Source organism: Protopterus annectens, chromosome 3.part0 (assembly GCF_019279795.1).
Source record: "Protopterus annectens isolate FY-2018-M chromosome 3.part0, PAN1.0, whole genome shotgun sequence".
Lineage (NCBI taxonomy): Eukaryota > Metazoa > Chordata > Ceratodontiformes > Protopteridae > Protopterus > Protopterus annectens.
This window is the reverse complement of record NC_056731.1, coordinates 1253353685-1253374887: the sequence shown is the minus strand read 5'-3', so window position 1 is coordinate 1253374887 and position 21203 is coordinate 1253353685. Positions and strand designations below refer to the sequence as shown.

Sequence of the window (21203 nt, the reverse complement as noted above, 5' to 3'; positions counted from 1 at the left end):
TGATCAACAGTTTTTGGAGAATAGTGCCTGATTGTTTAACAATTGCATATACTTAGTTCTAGCTCAGCCTGTTAGTAACCCACACAGCATGTCTACATTTTGGTGTGCTGTGTGTTCAAATCTGGAAAGGGGAGACAGGTATCTGAAACTACAATCTTGCTTTAATATACTCATTGCATTTATTTATTAAAATATATTTTACTTTTTTATACAAACTTTTATTTTGAGCGTAGCTGTGACTAACTCAGTTATTCTTCAAATTCCTACTAATATATCCATAACATTCCATTAACATCAGCTATTTATGGCAGGGAAAGGGTGTCATACTAAATCCAGTTATATGTCGGAGCAATTTTTGGTTAAAATTGTATGTTTTTTAAAAATGTTATGAAGGTCTGTTTTCTAATGAAATATTGGAGTCAGTAGTAGAGCATCATCCTCAAATTTTGAGGGCCTGGGATTTGCAGACTAACAATTGAAATAAAGAACAAGGAATATATATTTCTTTTTCTACTGATGTGTTGTTTAACTTATTACATCTGAGTGACGCCTCCAGGTGTATCTGCAGTTAACTCCTACTGACGCCTCAAGGTGTCAAATATTGCTTGCTCATGTTTGCATCAACAATTCAAGAAACATGTACAAGGTTTTAAAAGATTTCTTGTCCCTGCCCAAGTAGCTCTCACACACACACACACACACACACACACACACACACACACACACACACACACACACTTTGAGATATCATTTATATACAACCACACAGACACTCCTGGTGAAGGTTGGCACAGGTTCACTAATTGTGCCCCTTCTGCTCAGGCTATAAGGTAGTAATCACTGCCACCAGGACCCTTACTTATAAATTATTAAAAAGGCCCTTAACAAAGTGTGTGAAATTATTACTGTGCAATATTATTATCCAAATGGTAAGTGTGACTGAGCAGCAAGGCTTATTTTGAGTGGCTTTGTACAGTATCACTATATACGTGCAATGTACTCTAGAGCTTAAATTATCTCTACACAAAAAAAGCCACAGTTGAAAGGTTTAACAATATTTAATAAATAATAAAAACACAAGACAAATCTCTACAATTCAACACAGCGCTAGTCAAGAGTTCAGAGCACACAGGAAAATACTTAAAATAATACTGTAGAACAGCCTACATAAATATAGAAAACAGCTAGACTAAACTTACTATTTTCTATCTATTTCTAGGAGAGACACTAAAGTCTAAGATCCTACTTACATACAGACAGAGCAAAGCAAGTGCTGGTGAGTGGTCAGTTCTGAAGACAAATGCAAAATGCCCTCTCTCTCTCTGAGAAAGTCATTTAAATTGATAATACATCCTGCTGACTCATTTTAGATTACATCATTCTTAACAATTCTCTGGTTTCCCAGGCTAACAGAAACTCTACATTAACATTTTTAGTAAGCTTGCACCTGGTCAGGAAACTACAGCAATTAAAGACATTATATATGTAAAATCTAGCAATTAACTCTAGTCTCAAAACAACAGAAAGAATCTGCTCATTCAAACTCCATGGCTCTGAGCCCTGAGATCAAAACAGTCATAAAAGGCTTGACTTATCAGCTTTCTTACAGCAGAGTGCACTGTTGATACATTTTTGCAGTTCAACATCCAATACAGTCTTTTGACATTTAAGAGAACAAGCCTGTGGCTTATATTAATGTTTACAGATGACAGAATTATATACAAAATTATATCTAGTTAGGCTGGCAGCCTTCACATATCTTAACATATGCCCACCCCCAATGTACTCAAGCTAGCTTTTCAAGTGACCCTTGAGAAACGTTGCTTGAGAGGGTTGGGTCTATCTGAGTATACCTTACCCCATTCTCTTTCTTTAAAGGCCATCTGTGTTGGGATTGCTATTCCCAATGTGGTGCTGCACTGACATATCATGTGCTTGCAACCCTAGGCTCCATCTTAGCAACTTGGCATTTTGCTGACTGGCTCTGTTTAACCATGTTAGGGGATTGTGATCTGTCACTACAGTGAACTTTCTTCCATACAGATAAGGATAAAGTTTCTGTAGTGCCCACACTATGGTTAAACATTAATGTTCTACAGTTGCATAGCATTCCTCCCTGGGTTGGACCTTACAACTGAGATAAACCACTGGGTGCTCTTCTCCCTCTGAAGAAATCTGGCTAAGTACAGCCCTCACCCCATGGTTTGAAGCATCCACTTGCACAACAAATTATTTGCTGTAATCTGGACTTGCTAACACAGGGGGGTCCTCCCAATGCTTCTTTAAGCTTCTGGAATGCCTGGTCCACACTTCCTTATCTGGCTTGTTTTTCCTTGTCAGGTCTGTGAGGGGAGCAGCTGTGGTACCATAAGTGGGGATGAACTTTCTGTAGTACCCTGCTGTCCCTAAGAATGCCCTCACCTGCTTCTTGGTAACAGTTGCAGGCCATGCATAAATGGCTTCCACTTTGGCAGGTTCTGGCCTGATTTTAGCACTCCCCACTCGGTCCCAGGTAGGAGATCTCCGCCAAATCCACCTGACATTTGCTCGGCTTAATGGTCAACCCTGCCATCTGTAGTCTGCCCAGCACCTCACTGACATGTTGAAGATGCTCTTGCCAGGAAAGGCAGTAGATGGTAATATCATCTAGGTAAGCAAGGGCAAACCCTCCTGCTCCTGCTAGAATATGGTCTACCAGTCTTTGGAAAGTTGCTGGGGCATTTTTCATCTCAAAGGGCATCTTTGTGAACTCATACAAGTCAAAAGGAGTCACAAAGGCTGACCTCTCTCTAGCACTGAGAGTCAAGAGCACCTGCCAGTAACCCTTGGTAAGATCAATGGTTGTAAGATACCTAGCCTCACCTAACTGCTCTAGGGCCTCATCTGTCCTAGACATGGGATAAGTATCTGACTCTGTGTGACTATTTAATTTCCTTTAGTCCACACAGAACCCGGTGCTGCCATCTTTCTTTGGCACCAGCACCACTGGGGAGGCCCAGGGACTGTTGGTCTCTTGAATTACCCCTAGGTCCAACATCTCCTGTATCTCCTCCCTCAGAGTCTGTTTGACTTTCTCAGGCACCCTATAAGGGGCCTGCCTAATAGGCCTTTGGGGTCCTGTATCCACCTGGTGCTACACCAGTTGGGTGCACATTGGTTTCCCAGTGAATATGTCCCTAAACTCTTGTAACACTGTTCATATTTCCTGAACCTGGGTGGGAGATAGCTGCTGGGACATTGCTACCCCTTCCTCTGAGGTGTCAGTCCGAGCCTTACTGAGGAGATCAGTCACCAGACCTCCCTCAGACTCCTCCTGCAATCCACTGCAAATACTCATCAAAAGGGCCTCCCTATCATGGTAAAGTTTCATCATGTTAACATGGTACAATTTGTGCTCCTGCCTCCTGCTTAGCAGTTCCACCATGTAGTTAACATAATTTACCTTTCTTACCACCTTGTAGGGTCCCTCCCAAGCTGCTTGCAGCTTATTGTGTCTGACAGGAATGAGAACCATTATCTTCTGCCCTACAGCATACTCTCTATCTCGAGCATTCCTGTCATACCATACCTTTTTCTGTTATTGGGCTTCTGCCAGGTTCTCCTGGGCCAAGCCCATGAATTCCCTGAGCCTTGTCCTGAGGTTTAGGACATATGCCACAACAGACTTCTTGTGAGATTCACACTCACCTTCCCACTCATCTCAAATTAAATCTAGAGGTCCTTTCACCCTATGCCCATACAGCAACTCAAAGGGTGAAAAACCTGTGGATTCCTGGGGAACCTCTGTGTAAGCAAACAACAGATTGGGTGAATATTTGTCCCACTCCCTCTTAAACTGGTCTGCAAATGCCTGCAGCACAGACTTGATTGTAGAGTTTAAAATCTTAACAAGACCATTAGTCTGTGGATGGTATGGGGTGGTCTTCAGGTGCTTCACCCCACAGTACTTCCAAAGACAAGCCAGCAGGTCAGACATGAAATTGGCACCTCTGTCAGTCAGTATTTCTTTTGGGAAACCTACCCTGCTGAATATCTTTAACAAAGCATTTGCCACCTTTTTTGCCTCAATGGAGGACAAAGCCACTGTCTCAGCATATCTTATAGCATAATCTACTAACACTAGGATATACATTTTCCCTGTGGAAGTTGGGGTACTCAGAGGCCCCACAATATCCATAGCTACCCTCTGAAATGGCTCCTCAATCACAGGCAAAGGCATCACAAGAGCTTTCACCTTGTCTCCTACCTTGCCTACCTTTTGGCACTGCTCACAGGTCCTGCAGAACCCTGTTTCATCTCTGGAAATTCCAGGCCAATAGAAATTCTGCATGATATGTCTCTTTGTATGTTTTATGCCTATATGACCTGCAAAGGGAATATCATGGGTTATGACTAGAAGTGCCAAATGGTAGGCTCTAGGCACTACCGACTGCTATATCCTCTCACCTTCTAGCCCTCCCTCAGGGGTCCACTCTCTGTACAGTAACCCTTTGTCCCAGTATACAGATTCCACCTTCCCTTGAGAAATAGGTGCCTCACTAGCTTCCTGCCACAGGACTTGTAATGTAGAGTCTGAGAGCTGAGCCTTTTTCAACTCTCTCTTTGTAACCCTTCCCAGTTCTCCTTCCACAGGAAGTCTGATGTCCTCTGACAGTGGTGCCTCACTGTCAGTCTGGGTACTAGTACTCAGCTCTACCTTTGCAGTCACTCTATCCAAGGGAACATCAGTACCCACAAGCAGCTGTGGCTCCCCTTCAGTCTCACTGCTGCAGAGTAGCTCCCTCCCAAAAGTAGCAACTTCACCAGTCATGGCTGCAAGTATGCAGTCTATCTGGGTCTCCCCCAGGCTACCAGACTTACATGCTTGTCTCAAAGCCTGACTGCATGTAACTGTATAAACACATGGTACTGCCTCATCAAAATTCTTCCCTAGCAAGACATCTGCAGGATGGTAGTTTGGTACCCCTGTTGTCTCAAGACAACCTACTATTGGCATTTTGTCTTTCCCACTTACTGGCTATTTCACCTTTTGTTCTTCACCTTACCTCTGTGGGCATATGTATGGCACATGGCCCCACTGGTTGCATTCAAAACATTTAGCCCTAGGTCTTGGACATGTACCTGGACTAGTGGCTTCCTCTGCTACTGATAGATTCGGTTGGGGCAGTCTGGGCTGCCCAAAATGGGTTCCTTTAGACCCATGAGCAGTACTGGGGGTCCCTTTCCTGTGCAGGGATACCCTGCTTGCTAGGTATAGGTCTCCCTTCTTTCCCAACTCCTATGAAGTAGCACATTGCCTATCCACTAACCAGATCCTCATGTCCTCAAGCAAAATGGTAAGGGCTTGTTCATTCATCAAAGTATCTACCAGCCCTTCAAAAGTGGTGACCTGACATCCACTCACCCACCTATGAAAATAAGTGCTCCGTTCAGCAACATATTTACACACACTTTCATCTTCCTTGGGTCTCTGCTCTTGAAACTTTTTCTTATAAGTTTCAGGTGTTAGCTTAAGAAATTCTAACAAACAATTCTTAATAGTAGTATAATTAAAACAGTCAATGCCAGACATTTTGGACAAAATAGTTACAGCTTTACCATGGAGTAAGGGGGTCAGGAAATGTTCCCAAAGCCTTTGGTCAAGATCATACTATTTACATACCCCCTCAAACATATGATTAAAACTATCAAAATGATCAAATTTACTGAGCTTCTGTGCTTCTGGGGTCGGTTACTCCCTTCCCCATTACCTCTATGACTCTGGCGAAGAGTCAGCATTTCCTTTTTATGCTGCCTCTGCCTTTTCTTCTCCTCAGCTTTCAGGCATAGCAGTTTCTCATTCTCCACAGCCTGTAGATGTCTCAGTCTTTCTGCTGCTTCTGTTTCCAAATGCCTGACCTCCAACTCAAGTCTCTTTAGCTCCAGATGGATTTTTAAGTCCTCTGCAGAAAGGTTGAGCTGTCCTTCTCTGAGTATTGTACACCTCCACTGCCAGGCTAATCATCCTCCTGATTGCTGTTTTTCTGATGCAGCTCTGAACAAAGCTGCAATCATGTCTACCTTAGTCAGGTTTCCATGCACCAGTCCCTTAGCCTGGAACATCTCAGCCAACTGTCTCTTTGACAGCTTGCCATACTCCTTTGCTGACATGCTTGCCTGCTCTGCCTGACTAACTAAGCTAACAAAAGAAATAAAACAATTGTGATTTGACCTCTGAATATTCACTGCATGGCTGGTTTAGAGAAAAAAAAACACCTTCAGTGATCACTGTACACAAGCTACAGGAATTCACTATCCACACCACTACACGCCAATTGCCAACCAATTAATATGTGGTGTGGATATTCCACTACTGCCAAACAATTGATATGTGACACCTGTGCACTGCCCAGTAATCAAGGAGCCTCAATGCTCACCACTAACACCTGTGAGGGGTGTCCACATTGGGAAGGATAACACATACATACACAGTAAAGTATAATTTCCCTTAAGAGCGCACAGAGATCACATTCAGTCTTGGGCTAGTTTCTCCCTTTCTCTCCAGATCCCCAATAAGACTCCCCATTTGCAAAGCTATAGAGTGGGGTTCTTCACCAGGGTCCCAGGCCAGGTCCTCCTACCACTCTTTCTGTCCAACAAGTACTTTGTTTCCCTGCCCAAGTAGCTGAGACACACACACACACACACACACACACACACACACACACACACACACACACACACACACACACACACACACACACACTTTGAAATATGATTTATGTACAACTACACAAACACTCATGGGAAAGGCTGGTACAGGTACACTAGCTGTGCCCCTTATGTCCAGACTATAAGGTAGTAATCACTGCTATCAGGACCCATACTTATCAGCTACTAAAAAGGCCCTTACCAAGGGGTGTCCAATTATTACTGCACAATATTATTATCCAAATGGTAAGTGTGACTGAGCAGCAAGACTTATTCAGAGTGGCTTTTTACAGTATCGCTATATACATGTAATATACTCTAGAGCTTAAATTACCTCTACACAAAACAGCCACAGTTGAAAGGTTTAAAAATATTTAATAAATAATAAAAACACAAGACACATCTCCACAATTCAACACAGTGCTAGTCAAGAGTTCAGAGAGCAGAGGAAAATGCTTAAAATACTACTGTAGAATAGTCTGACATAAATATAGAAAACAGCTAGACTAAACTTACTATTTTCTATTTCTAGTTGAGATACTAAAGTCTAAGATCCTATGCACATACAGACAGAGCAAAGCAAGTGTTGGTGAGTGGTCAGTTCCAAAGACAAATGCAAAATTCCCTCTCTCTATCTCTGAGAAAGTCCTTTAAATTGATAATACATCCTGCTGACTCATTTTCGATTACTTCATTCTTAACAATTCTCTGGTTTCCCAGGTTAACAGAAACTCTACATTAACATCTCTTAGTAAGCTTGCACCTGGTCAGGAATCTACAGCAATTAAAGACATTATATATGTAAAATCTAGCAATTAACTCTAGTCTCAAAATAATAGAAAGAATCTCCTGGTTCAGATGCCACAGCTCTGAGCCCTGAGATTAAAACAGTCATAAAATGCTTGACTTATCAGCTTTCTTACAGCAGAGTTCACTGCTGTTACATTTTTGTAGTTCAACATCCAATACAGTTTTTTCACATTTACAAGAACAAGCCTGTGGCTTATATTACTATTTACAAATGACAGAATTATCTACAAAATTCTATCTAGCTAGGCTGGCAGTCTTCACATATATTCACATTCTCCAATCTGTGCTCAAAGATGTGGGCACCTGAATATAAGAATGTCAGCTGTGTATTGTATTTATCTAATGGTCTTCCAAAAGAAATGTCTATAAACTCTATTGAGAAATGCATGTGTTTTGAGGAGGACATTTTTCATACATTCTATTTTTTGTTTCAATCTCATGTCCTCCAATCTGTGCTCAAAGATGAGGACACCTGAATATAAGAATGTCAACTGTGTATTGTGCTTATCTAATGGTCTTCCAAAAGAAATGTCTACAAGCTGTGTTGAGAAATGCATGTGTTATTTACATTTTTCATGCATTCTGTTTTTTGGTTCCACTTTATGTCCTCCAATCTGTACTCAAAGAGGAGGACACCTGAATATAAGAATGTCAACTGTGTATTGTGCTTATCTAAAGGTCTTCTGAAAAAAATGCCTACAAAGGGTCTATATTATGATATCGCACGATCAAAAGAGCGAATGACACACAATCGTTCCCATGTAAGTGAAAGCTTACAACATCGAACCCTCAGAAAATCGCTGTTCTAAAACAAACAAAAAAAAATTGTAAAACACTACATTATGTGGGGGGCTGTGCTCCCCACACACCCCACACTTAAATGTACCAACTCTGAGATCGCACTACAGTGCCAAAAACAGAAAAGTAGCAAAAGCGGACAAGCGAATTCTTTCCCCTGGTAAAGAATTTGCTGAAAAGCCAAATCGCTATTTTGCCTTTTCGCACTTTTCATTTCGACAAAGACACATTCGACAACCTGCATCTGTGACAGCGTAATAGGGAGCCCCTACAAACTCTGTGTGCAAAGCAGGTGTACATCGCACATCCACCAGAGAGGATGTTGGTGGGACAGACAGAGACAACATATGTCAGAGAAGGAGTGAGTGAATAAAATGTAAGCATGTTTGTGTCACACACCTACCAGTACGGGGTTTCAAACACCTGACTGCTATGTATAGCTATCACATGTGTATGCAGTTCTTGCATGTGCCACATAACTTACGTATTGGTGAGCTGTCCAGATGTATATGTGCTGGTGAGTGACATCTGCAACACTGTTGTGATACAGTAGGCGTAGCACACGAGCCTGTCCACATGAGCAGGTGTCAATATCAACACAGCCACACTCTGTAAGGGACACATACACATTACCACACTTGGCAGGGTAGCAAATACACTTCCTAACCAGTTACCTTGCCACAATACAGTAATGCATAGGTATGAATTGGCCCACAGGTGTTGTCTTGTGGTTCTATGGTCAAAGGTTATGTGACGGTGTCTGACATTAGAGATCATGCTTCAGTATGCCACTGGGTGTAGTACTGGGTGTGATTATGATCAGAAGCATCCTACACCACACACACATGGACACATAGTGCTAGTACCTGCATGTATGTGTGCATTGCTTCGTGGGTGTGTAGTGGTTGAGGGTCCCACATGGCTGTACAAGGCTAGGTGAGGGGTATACCTTGGCACCAGGCCACATGAGAATGGTCTGCATTATGGCTAAGGGATGTAGTGCCCGGAATGGACCACACAGTTGGATACAGTTTACACCATCTAGTCTCCTGGGTTACTATTGTGCATGGGCAGTGCTGTGGAATGCTTGGCATGTATGTGTTCTATATGCCATGACATGGATGGTGTTTGGGATGTGCACATGTCCCACATTCATGTACAGTGGCATGTGGAAGTGTACCTGGTTTGTCTGGCCCATGTTGTGTACACAGAATGTAATCATAAGATGTGACAGTCCTGCCCTCATGTGGCAGGGTCAGGTAATGGACAGCTGGTTGACCTTGCACCTACATTGGTAGCATGCTACAGGTATTCCCTGGTGTCAGTGGCATCTGTCCATACAGGGCATGTGTGTAAGGCATGGTATGTCCATTGCAGATCACATTTGATGGAACCACAGTTGTTGCAGGCATCCATGGGAAACATACTGAAGGCACACTGTCTGCAATTAGGTGCCTATCGTACTGCTGGAAAGGGTGTCATGGCCTCTGTAGGCCACTGCATTCACACCATTGTTACTATCAGTCGCTAATATGCAGTGTAGTACACACATCTTGGCTGTTGCCTCACCATATGTGTGTGTATGAGACATAGGTTGAGAGTGTGCTCTGGGTAATACTGGGATTGCTAACTGTGATTGCCTAGCCTTGTTGTTACATGTATGGGTATGGATATGCACCCCAGCCTCTCGGCTATTTCACAGCTGCTTTCTCCTGTACAGTGGACAATGTGATATTTACTAGGGCCACCATATAAAAAAATTGCAAAACCCACTACATATTGGGCCCAGGTGTCACACACACACACACCCTCCTACACACAGGTTATGGGGTACAAACACACACCTGTCACATCCGGGAGTAGAACTCCTACTTAACTAGTTCATTACACTACAGCACCACATAGTTATAGTACACACCACGGTGATTACTGCAGTACTCCTTCCCCAAAGGTGTATATCACATTGGCTGACATCAGCAGGATTATCAAAGTAGGGCATTTGACAGGTACTGAGTGTGAATAGCCTAAAATGCATTGCTCCCTACACAGACAGAGAAACACACACAAAACATCTAGAACTGCCATGGGTGGGTATAGAACCCTACCAGGGTTCTGAATCACACTACAGCAGTATGCAGTTAAGGCATGTGCTACATAGATTACTGTGCTACAACCTTCCCAGAGGTGTATTAATAGGTGGATGACATCAGCTGCCTTGCAAAGGTTGAGCATTTGGATTGTGGGGAGTGTGGCTAGCCTAAAATGCATTGCTATTTACATAGACAGACAGACACACACACTCTGTTGCCATGTCTGGGGATAAAACTCCTACCTAACTAGTTTATCACACTACAGTAGTACGCACTTACAGGATGCGCTAGGGAAGAGGTGCATTACTAGGTGCATGACATCAGCTGCCTTGCAAAGGTTGAGCATTTGGATTGTGGGGAGTGTGGCTAGCCTATAATGCATTGTGTTGAGCATTTGGATTGTGGGGAGTGTGGCTAGCCTAAAAAGCATTGCTCTCTACACAGACAGAAAGACACACAAACTCACACACTGTTGCCATGTCTGGGGATAAAACTCCTACCTAACTAGTTTATCACACTACAGTGGTACACACTTACAGGACATGCTACAACTTCCTAGATGTGTATTTCTAGGTGGATGACATCAGCAGCCTTACCTATGTTGTGCATTTACATTGTTGGGAGTGTGACTACCCTTAAAAGCATTGGTCTCTACACAGTCAGATGGACACACACACACACACACACACACACACACACACACACACACACACACACACACACACACACACACACACACAGAGTTGCCATGTGTGGGATTTGAAGTCCTACCTAACTAGCTTATCATGCTACAGCAGTACACAGTCACTGAACGTGCCATAGAGATTTCTAGCCTGCAACTCTCCCAAAGGTGTATTTCACATTGGATGACCTCAGCGGGCTTGTCATAGTAGGCTGTGGAGAGGGAAGTGTGTGTGCATGGGCCATTACCCATTCATGTAGGGATTGACATGCCACATGCACAGAGTCATTATTCACAGGTACATGTATACAGTGGCTAGATGAGTACTTCCTTGTACAGTCATGTTGCACAGGTGGCACGTGCACCACGTGGTCTGTAATGCTGACAGATATTGGTAGCTAGTATCTGCAGTGAGTGACATCTGCACCTCATGTGTTTGGGGCCCTTTGGCTGTGTGCTGGGAGGGACTGGCCTGGGTGGCTCCTTGTCACAGTTATCATCTTCCACACATCTATGTCTATCTACCTTTGGCTTATTATAGTGTGTTGTCCTTACATATATGTCTGTATTCCTATCCACCGTGTGTGCAAGGCGTGAGTGGTGCATACTGATGGGTGTCTGCACTAACAACTGCAACTGCCAGATATGTCTGGTCCACTGGTGTTTGCAGACATGGCCATCATGTTTAAATGTGTGAGCATGCCCAGTATGACCTTTTCAGTATGTTGTTGCCTTACATTGCCTTCGCTTCTCTAAGTGTATGAGCATGCCCCATCTGTATTGCATGTGTGAGTCAAGTCCGGGTGGTTTGTACTGCAGTGCTGACCTTTGATGTACACCGACAGGTAACATGCTGTCTCTGCAGTGTATCCATCCATCATTTGGCATTGACTGTTACTACATTTCTGCATAGTGGGGGGGGCACACCTGACTGTTTCTACAGCTCTATGCAGGATTGGGAGGGGCATACCTGACTGTTACTATATTTCTATGTAGGTTGGGGGGAGGGGACACCTGACTATTTGTACATTTCTACATGGATTGGGGGCATACTTGACTGTTACTATATGTCTACATAGGATGGGGGGGGCGACACACCTGACACTTGTACACATTTGCTGGGACTGTACTGGTATGTTGGGTACATCATTTCAGTCTGTAGTCTTACCTATCATGCTGGCAAGAGCCATACCAGTGTACTACAGATTGTGGCTTTGGTTGCCCTACATATTATTCTCTGACTTCCTACCCTTCAGAACTAACATCCTACTGGCTGCCCTGCTGTGGTCTGTCTGTGTAGGCCTGGGGGGAGGTTTACCATAGCCATCATTCTGGGGCCATGGCACATGTTCTGTTTGGGTTTGTCTATACCTGTTCTGCTGCCTGACACTGTTGGATATGTGAACTGTCCTGACTGGCATGTGTGGGTCATACAGACACACATGTCACTCAGCACATTTCTTGCAGTGGGTTTTGTCACCCTGTGTAGTACTGGCTACTATGGTGATTCCAGTATGTGTTACAGATGTCATGGTGCCTCTATGGATGTCTACTGTCTGCTGTTATAACATTCAGACTCTCATTTCCTTTGTATGCTCACATCCATACCATAGTTACAGGTAACCACACATTCTACTCCATATGGCAATTGGTAGGTTGATTGACTTACCTTGTGGGCGTGCCAGGCTTGCGGATAGTGCTGGTGGACTGCCTATGTTGGATGCACATAGTACAATCCCTATACATGGTTGAGCACAGGTAGTGCCATGTTTGGCATCCCTTTTACTGTATGTGTGGGTCAGAGAGAGGTGTCATTCCCTGGGTCCCTACTGTGTCAGTGCATGTGCCATGCATTGCCTCTTTGCTAAGGCCAGAGCATACTGGGCACCCCTCCTTCTGCCTACTTAGGCAGGCTCAGGTTGTTCCTCCTCCAGGTCACTCTGTGCCTGTGCAGGCCTTGGCATTGGTCAGGGGCTGTGTGGCCCTGCCCCATGCTGTTCCTGCTGCAGCTGTTTTTGCAGATCATATTGTGTAGCATAGCTCATACCATAAATATCTGGGTACATGTATCTGGTGAATACTGCAAGGCTCCACTGGATATGTCCAGACACTGGAACCATGACCTGAGAATCCCAAACACATGCTCTATTATATGTCTGGCATGTGTGTGTGCCTCACTATGGCGTTGTTGTTCAGGTGTGTATGCATTTCTGATGGGTGTCATCAGCCATGGCTCCAGTGTGTACCCAGCATCCCCTACTAGGTGGCCGTAGGGGATGTGTCCAATGGCAAATCACTGGTACAGCTGCGTCAGATGCCATATGTGGGAATCGTCATAGCTTCCAGGGCAGCCTGCACACACATTCAGTATAATACCCTGGGTATCACATACAACCTGGCAGTTGATGGAGGGGATGCCCCTACAGTTTATGTAGACCCTACCTGCTCACTGGGTGGTGCTTTGATGCATGTGTGCGTACAGTCTATGGCACCCACTACCCCAGGGTATTCTGCTATTTGGTGGAAGAGACACATATTGCTGGTCAACACCTCATGGGTGTTGAGGAAATATATGTGCTCACTGGCATGTGCTGACATGGCATCCAGGAACTGGTGGAATACTCTGGATGCTGATGCCTGTGAGATCCCCATGATATCCCCAGTTGTGCTTTGGCAGGTACCTGTGGCTACTATACCTAGGCCTACACATACCTTGGTATCCACTGGGATGGGTTTCCCTCAGTCAGTGTGGTGTGACAGGTGTGGCCGGCACAGCTCGACACATTGCTGAAGAAGGTCTCTGTCCACTCTGTAGCACTCCACTATCTCCAGCACATGTATCCCCTGGTAGGTTACCTTGGGTCTGTACATGCTTCTCCGTCTCCTCACTGTGGGTTGTTTGGCAGCATTCACATCCTCACCACCCTAGGCCTCTTGCACATGTTGTTCTGTGTTGCCTGCTGCAGCCCTTCTCATTTTGTAGGTTTGTAAGTTAAAAGTTCCCCAATTGTATACACCGGTGGTATAGAGTGTGGGAAAAACCAGAGAGCAAGGTGTTTGCTTAGTTTATAGTAGTGTTCTGGACTGGGCTGGTCTGCTGCCTGTGTAATTGGCTGATTCTGATACATTTCACCTGCCAGCTAAGCTTGCTCTCCTTGATTACTTTCCTACTGCTCTTTTCCCTTCCCATTGCCTTCCTGTTTAAGCCCGTATGCACACAGCGCAGAGTGCTCAAATGTGCACATTGCTGCTATTTCCTGGTTTAACCTCTTTTTTCTTCCTGTACGACCTGATGAATGCCGCGCACACCCGCTTAGGCTTTGTAAAGAGTGCTAGGCAGGTTTAGACACATCTCCTACATTAGCTCTGCTTAGCTAGGAGCAACCCCGAGCCACAGGGCTCCAATCCACTGACAGTATGCCTGACACACACCCCACTGATGTCACCTACCTCCTAGGCTTGCACCCACCTATTCATACTCTTGCACTGTTGGGCCCTGCCTCACATCCTGGGGAAAACTGGGATTCACTATCCTTCCCCTTATTTGCATAGGATTGCCTGCTAATGCATAGTTACATGTCTCACACTGAGCCTCCCCCCTTAGCGACCACTACTCACTGACCAGGTTGTCTTCTGCCTGCCACTGACTTGCATGGCAGAATACTGATTTTTGTTAAAATGCTTAATTTATGTTCGTTTTATCCCCCCCCCCCCCCGATCCCATTTGCACGCCACTGCCCTATGCCGGGATTGGCTAATAGGTATTAAAAGTTGATTTTTTAAATTTTTGTAGAGTTTGCAATGCCAATGGCCTTATACTTGGCCATTAGCATGCTTACTACATGATATGCAGCCTTTATTTGGGGCTATCATAGCTCCATTTTTGATTTTGCAGACATGTACTCGGTTACTAACCGAGTACATTTTTGCTGATTGCACTAGTCCTGCATGGATGGTCGCAAGCGTTTTGGACCGCAAATTCACCTCATTTGCATGGATTTCTCCTGCAAATGGAGTGATTTGCATACAAGGGCATCGTCCGTGCAAGATTAGTGCTGGAGCGCTTGTGCACGCCCCTGCAGGCTGTTCCTGGATCGCACGGTGGACATATTGCCTGCTTGGTCTCCTGCACCGATCTTGCATGCCATGCAAGCTTTTGAGAATCTGGGGGTATATTGAAAAAAGTGTGCCATGACTTACAAAGTAAACATAATTAAAAAGAGCAATATTTTTCAAAAAAACTAACTTTTTATCAGTAACACAGACTACAATACTCAGCTCTTATAAGAACATTTAAAGAAGAACATACATGACATTATTATTTTGTTCATGTACATTGTTAAAATGGAAATTAATAAAGCTCAATATTTATTTGTGAATCTAAATTAATGAATACATATTGTAAAATTGGCTTTCATCACTCTAGTCTTTAATATATGCTAACTCTATAACTAAGGATACTACAACATGAAGTGTACATCACTGTAAACAGACCATAATATTCTCCTCATTTTTTGTACAACATTAGTACTATTTTTAAAATGCTTCTTCTAAGATCAGTTATGTTGGTATAGCTGTCAGTGCCTTTTTAAGCAAAGGATTTTTAAAATAGCTCTTTTAAAGCTGCTGTGACAGAAAGGATAAAGCAGGGGGTTAATACAGGAATTAAACCACAGCATCCAACTAGAAATTTCATACAAGAAAGGGTCAATCACTTGAGCCTTATCAAATGTATGGCAAGTCATCAGAATTCTGTATGGTGCCCAACAGATGCCATAAGCAGACACAATAACGGCAAGTGATTTTGCTACTTTTTTATCTTTTGACAACTTTAAAGAGTTACCAGTGTAATTACATTTTATTTCACAATTCTTCCTGTACTGGGTCGAGTGGATTCCAGAGCTATTAAATAGTCTATGGATTAGATGGACATTGTTGTATAAATGATTTTGACTTTCATTAATAATAGAACTTGAATTATCGCTTGCTACTCTAGGTGATGTTGATGATGATGACGATGATGATGATGCCAACGACCCTTTGAATGTTAAGGCATGTTCATTTGCGTCACTAGTAACATCATCTGAGAATGTTTTTTCTTTGTTGGACTCTAAATCACAAGCCCTTTTTGAGTTCACATATTTTTGTCTACTTCTGTTTTTCAGGTTCCAGTAGATTTTAATGCTGAAATAAGTGGTACAACCAAATGGCAAAATAAATGTACACACCTGCATTGCAATATCTAAACTCCATGTGAATGTTGAAATATAACATTGTTCCTGGGGAATAAAATTAGCACCAAACAGGTATTCCCCAAAAGCATAGAGTGGACAGTTAAAGAGGAATGACACAACCCATACAATTGCCATCTTTATCAGTACATGTACAATTCCTGTTTGTTGTAGCTGGTATTCAACCTAAATATGAAGTGTGAAAAACATGTATGATATACTGGGCTGGAGGCACATCATATTATTTGCTACTACAGAAAATATTATGGAATGAGACTGGGTTCAATTCCTATAACCAGTGGTACACCATACATTTTGCCTCAGTTTTTGAAGCTATAATTACTAATTGATTTCATCTTTCTGTCAAATGATCAATTAAGCAATACAAACAGAGGATGCTAGACATGTACATTACATAACTTAAATATCAATTTTCAGCTCTAAATTTCTGTGTTCCTGGAATGTGTTCATTAGAAATGCTAAACAATATAGAGTGCCTGATGAAATATAATACAGACACAGCAGTGGCTTCAGTGAGAGTTTTCTTGTTCAGTACATCTGATGCTGGTCAGGACTTGCAAGGTAGTTCAGTAAAACTATATTAAGACTGAACCTGTTTTGAAAGTTCAGAAGGAGTGCTGGTCAGCACAGCCCTAATGTAAAAGCAAAAGCCATTAGAAGTGGCAGTAATAGCTACATGAATATGTTGGGTAAGGTTTCTTTAAATTTGTTTTATAAAATTATTTTAGCTGTAGTACCCACACAGTGAAGTATGGTGTTCAAAACCAATAAGATAAGATAAGATAAAAGCACTTATTCTTCCACAGTGGAGTTTTGCTTCAGTTTGTCACTCTCTATATCCAATCTCAATGAAAACAATTTAACAGTTGTCATGACATGCAACCAGCTTTATTACAATGTAACTCCTATCACAACCACAGATGCAGCAAACCTGAACATACCATATACCATGGAACAACTTGTAGCATGATAGAACACTCACCTCCCTTAATTACTAAAATAACTTCAACATCCCAACTTTCCTGAGATTAGCCAGCATGTTTAATCACTCACCAAACAAATGTTAGCAGCATCCGACCACTTACTAAGCACAAAATATATCTATCTGGTAGAATGATACTGCTTACCTGGGCCACTGAGACAGCCAATTGAACAACAGCATGGAAGGGGCTACCTCTTGAAACACTACTCAGCCCTTCTTCCACTGACCAGGTTGCTGCACAGCCTGCCCCCATAACCAAATAAGGCTTGCACAAATAATGACATCTGCACATTAAACATAATCAAACTTATCTCCAAAAGATGTACACCATCACAAAGAAACCAAGTCAGATCCATGTTTGCAAAATCCAAGTGCCCTATAATAAAAAAAGCGTAATGCTCCACTTGCTCTATCTACCAAATGTTTAAAGAACTGCCTAGTCACTTCCATCACCTTGCACTTCACCACACCATTCCACATCAGCCTTGGGATTATAGCTGGGCAAATAACCTTAGTCCCTGGAAACTGCTTCACCACAAATGCCAAATTCCTCACCAGTTGGGTAAGTAGCCATTTTTTATGTACATTTCCACTGTCTTTACCTCTTAAATGTATACCAATACCATCTGGGTCACCAACTTGCTGCCTTACCTCTTCCAATACTGGTAGCAATTGACACCACTGCATACCTTGACAACCACACCAGTTTACCTGCAAATGCAAAGGATCCAGTAAAAAATTCAAACTACCAGGTCATATCTCCGATCTTCTAGCTACCCAGTAAATGAACGAGTCACCCAAGTACAACAGCTTCTTCCCTGCAAAATAAAAACTCAGTATTAATATCAGACATGTCTGTTGCTTTTATCCCTATTTTTTTAATCAAATATAAAGCAAAATGGCCCTCAACCTCCACTGCCCTGTCCTTTTAATTATCTCCACTGACCTCCCTTCATCACACAATTCCAAAGTTCTACCTATTCTAAAGAAATGCAAAGCATAATTGCCCTCTGTCACTGCCTGCATCCTCAAAGTCATCTGCACACAATCCACAAACTTCCTAGCATCCACCCTTCTTCCCTTCATATCTCAAAAAACTAAACTTTACGGTGCCTACTGAAAACCTTGTGCCACTGTCTAGCTCTAGCCAACAGACATAATAAGCACACTTCAGTCTTGGGCAGTACCTCCTGCTTGCCCACACCCTCCTGATCAGCTTTCAAATGCCTTAACCATATCAGGTCCCCACTGAGATAATCCTGATACCACAAACTGACCGACCCAATAGTTCCCTGACCCAAAATGTCCCTACATACATGACAATTGTCAGTGTTGCCCACAGTACATAGTCAAAGTGCAAACTTGTCACCTTCTGACCAGACAACAGTAAGGATAGTATATGTTTGCCTGACTGTAACCTACTGCCACTTTTCCCTGGCCAAACCTTTCCCTAACTTTCAATAACCTCTCTGTTCTCCAGTCTTGAGTAACATCCAGCAGACCCAACAAGTTCATTGCAGACCTCACCACTACCATGTGTACCTTTGCAGCCCTAACTGTTTCACCTGCCCTCCATCTCAATGCTAAAAACCTCAACAATAGCTCCACTGACCAGAGCCTGTCAATGACCAGTAAACTACTAACTTTCTGAGAAACCACCAAAGTCTTACCATAGGCCCCCATAGTAGCCACCATCCAAGAATGTTGAACCACGTAACTTGCCTAGCTAAACCAATCTCCCATACATTTTCGAGTAGAACAGTGCAGCTGTTCCTGCGCTTCTTGGGCCATCTGCTGAAACCTGCAATACTGAAAATGAGACAAGCTATCAGCTTATTTAAATTGATTTTAACTGTGTGTTGCAGGAATATTAACTGAACTGGAAGTTAGTCAGTGTTTGCTGAATTTTGTTATTTGCTAGTAATTACAGGTGTGGGTAGCCACATTCTTTGATTTCTATTTAAGTGGTACAGTGTGAAATATTTTCTGCTAAAAAACCTCAGCTTTGGACCTCTAAGAACTTGTTGTATTCAACTGGACGTATAAGAGAATTTAAGTACCTTTTTACTGCACTTTTTTTTCAAAAAAATACAGTATTTAAATTGATTTTAACTGTGTGTTGCAGGAATATTAACTGAACTGGAAGTTAGTCAGTGTTTGCTGAATTTTGTTATTTGCTAGTAATTACAGGTGTGGGGGTAGCCACATTCTTTGATTTCCTGTCCTTGCTTATTTAAGTGGTACAGTGTGAAATATTTTCTGCTTAAAACCTCAGCTTTGGCTAAGAACTTGCTGTATTCAACTGGACGTATAAGAGAATTTATTTATCTGCACTTTTTTTTCAAAAAAATACAGTATTTAAATTGATTTTAACTGTGTGTTGCAGGAATATTAACTGAACTGGAAGTTAGTCAGTGTTTGCTGAATTTTGTTATTTGCTAGTAATTACAGGTGTGGGGAAGCCACATTCTTTGATTTCCTGTCCTTGCCTATTTAAGTGGTACAGTGTGAAATATTTTCTGCTTAAAAACCTCAGCTTTGGCGGCTAAGAACTTGCTGTATTCAACTGGACGTATAAGAGAATTTAAGTACCTTTATCTGCACTTTTTTTCAAAAATACAGTATTTAAATTGATTTTAACTGTGTTGCAGGAATATTAACTGAACTGGAAGTTTTGACTCTGCTCTTCAGTTAGGCCCACCCACCTTCCCTGTTTTTGTTTTGATGTTAATCTTAGTGGCCTTGAAACTCTCCGCCCCTCTTGTAAATTTGTGTTTGGATACTCCTTCTGGGCCCATCTCATTTGCTCACTCAACTGAGTGCAGTGAGATCATATTCTGATTTCAGGCACTCCTACTGTGTACAATGAGAGCATCTGGGAAACAGAAAAAAATTAAGCTTGTTTCCTGCCTTTCCTGTTAAGTGGTATAGACAATTTGTAGGCTTCTGAGCCCCCAAGCCCTTCTGTGTTGGAGGGAAGCCTTCTAGCTTAGTTTTTTTTTTCTTATAACTAGCCAGTTTTCTAGTTTCAGCACTCAAATCTGTTTCTTTGATCTCAGTACTTGTTCAAAAAAAAAAATCATCTGCTTTTACTGTACTTGTGTTTCTACCTACTTTATTTTACTTTTGCATCATCTTAAAAGTACTCAATTGTATTTATTACTGCTTGGTGTAACTCATTCTAAGCCTTTTGGTTTAAACACTTGGGCTTCGGACCAGTTGTTTTGCACTGAGAGGGTTTGTGGTCTGCACTGTAGTGGCAGAACAGGTAGCTTACATCCTTCTAGGTTGGGAACTGCTGATTGAGGGCTCAGTGTCTGTTATTCTAAAAGTGTATTAATTCTGGTTTAAGCACTTGGTCTTTCAGGCCAGTTATTTTACATTAAGAGGGTTTGTGGTCTGCACTCTTGTGGGAGGAGAGGCTGGACTCTGCCCTTCTGAGCTGGGTATTTCTGGTTAAAGGCTTATAGTGCATGCATATCTGGACTGCTTCTTACTGAAGTTGGTGCGCCTTGTTTGCTGTGGCATAGACTGGATTCGGGCCTGCTGGATCTAGCTTTGTTTGTGTAACTTGAGCACTAATCCAGGCATTCTCTAAAGTAATCAATTGTATTTATTACTGCTTGGTAGTAACTTGATTAAAGTGTAGCTATCATTCTAAGTCTTTTGGATTAAGCACTTGGGCTTCAGACCAGTTGTTTTACATTAGGAAGGTTTGTGGCATGCACTGTGGTGGCAGGACAGGTAGCTTTCATCCTTCTAAGTTGGGAACTGCTGACTGAGAGCCCAGTGTCTGTTATTCTTAAAGTGTATCAGTTCTGGTTTAAGCACTTGGGCTTCAGGCCAGTTATTTTACATTAAGAAGGTTCGTGGTCTGCACTCTTGTGGGAGAAGAGGCT

General features: G+C 42.6%; 1 protein-coding gene across 1 annotated transcript in view; it reads right to left on the bottom strand.

Moving 5' to 3' along the window:
• Window positions 1–15647: 15647 nt before the first annotated feature.
• Window positions 15648–21203, bottom strand: part of LOC122797047 (histamine H3 receptor-like) — a 194019-nt gene continuing 188463 nt past the window's right edge. Inside the window, exon 3 of the mRNA XM_044065822.1 lies at window positions 15648–16487. Coding sequence (XP_043921757.1) covers window positions 15648–16487 — 840 coding nt within the window. The remainder of the gene's footprint in view (window positions 16488–21203) is intronic.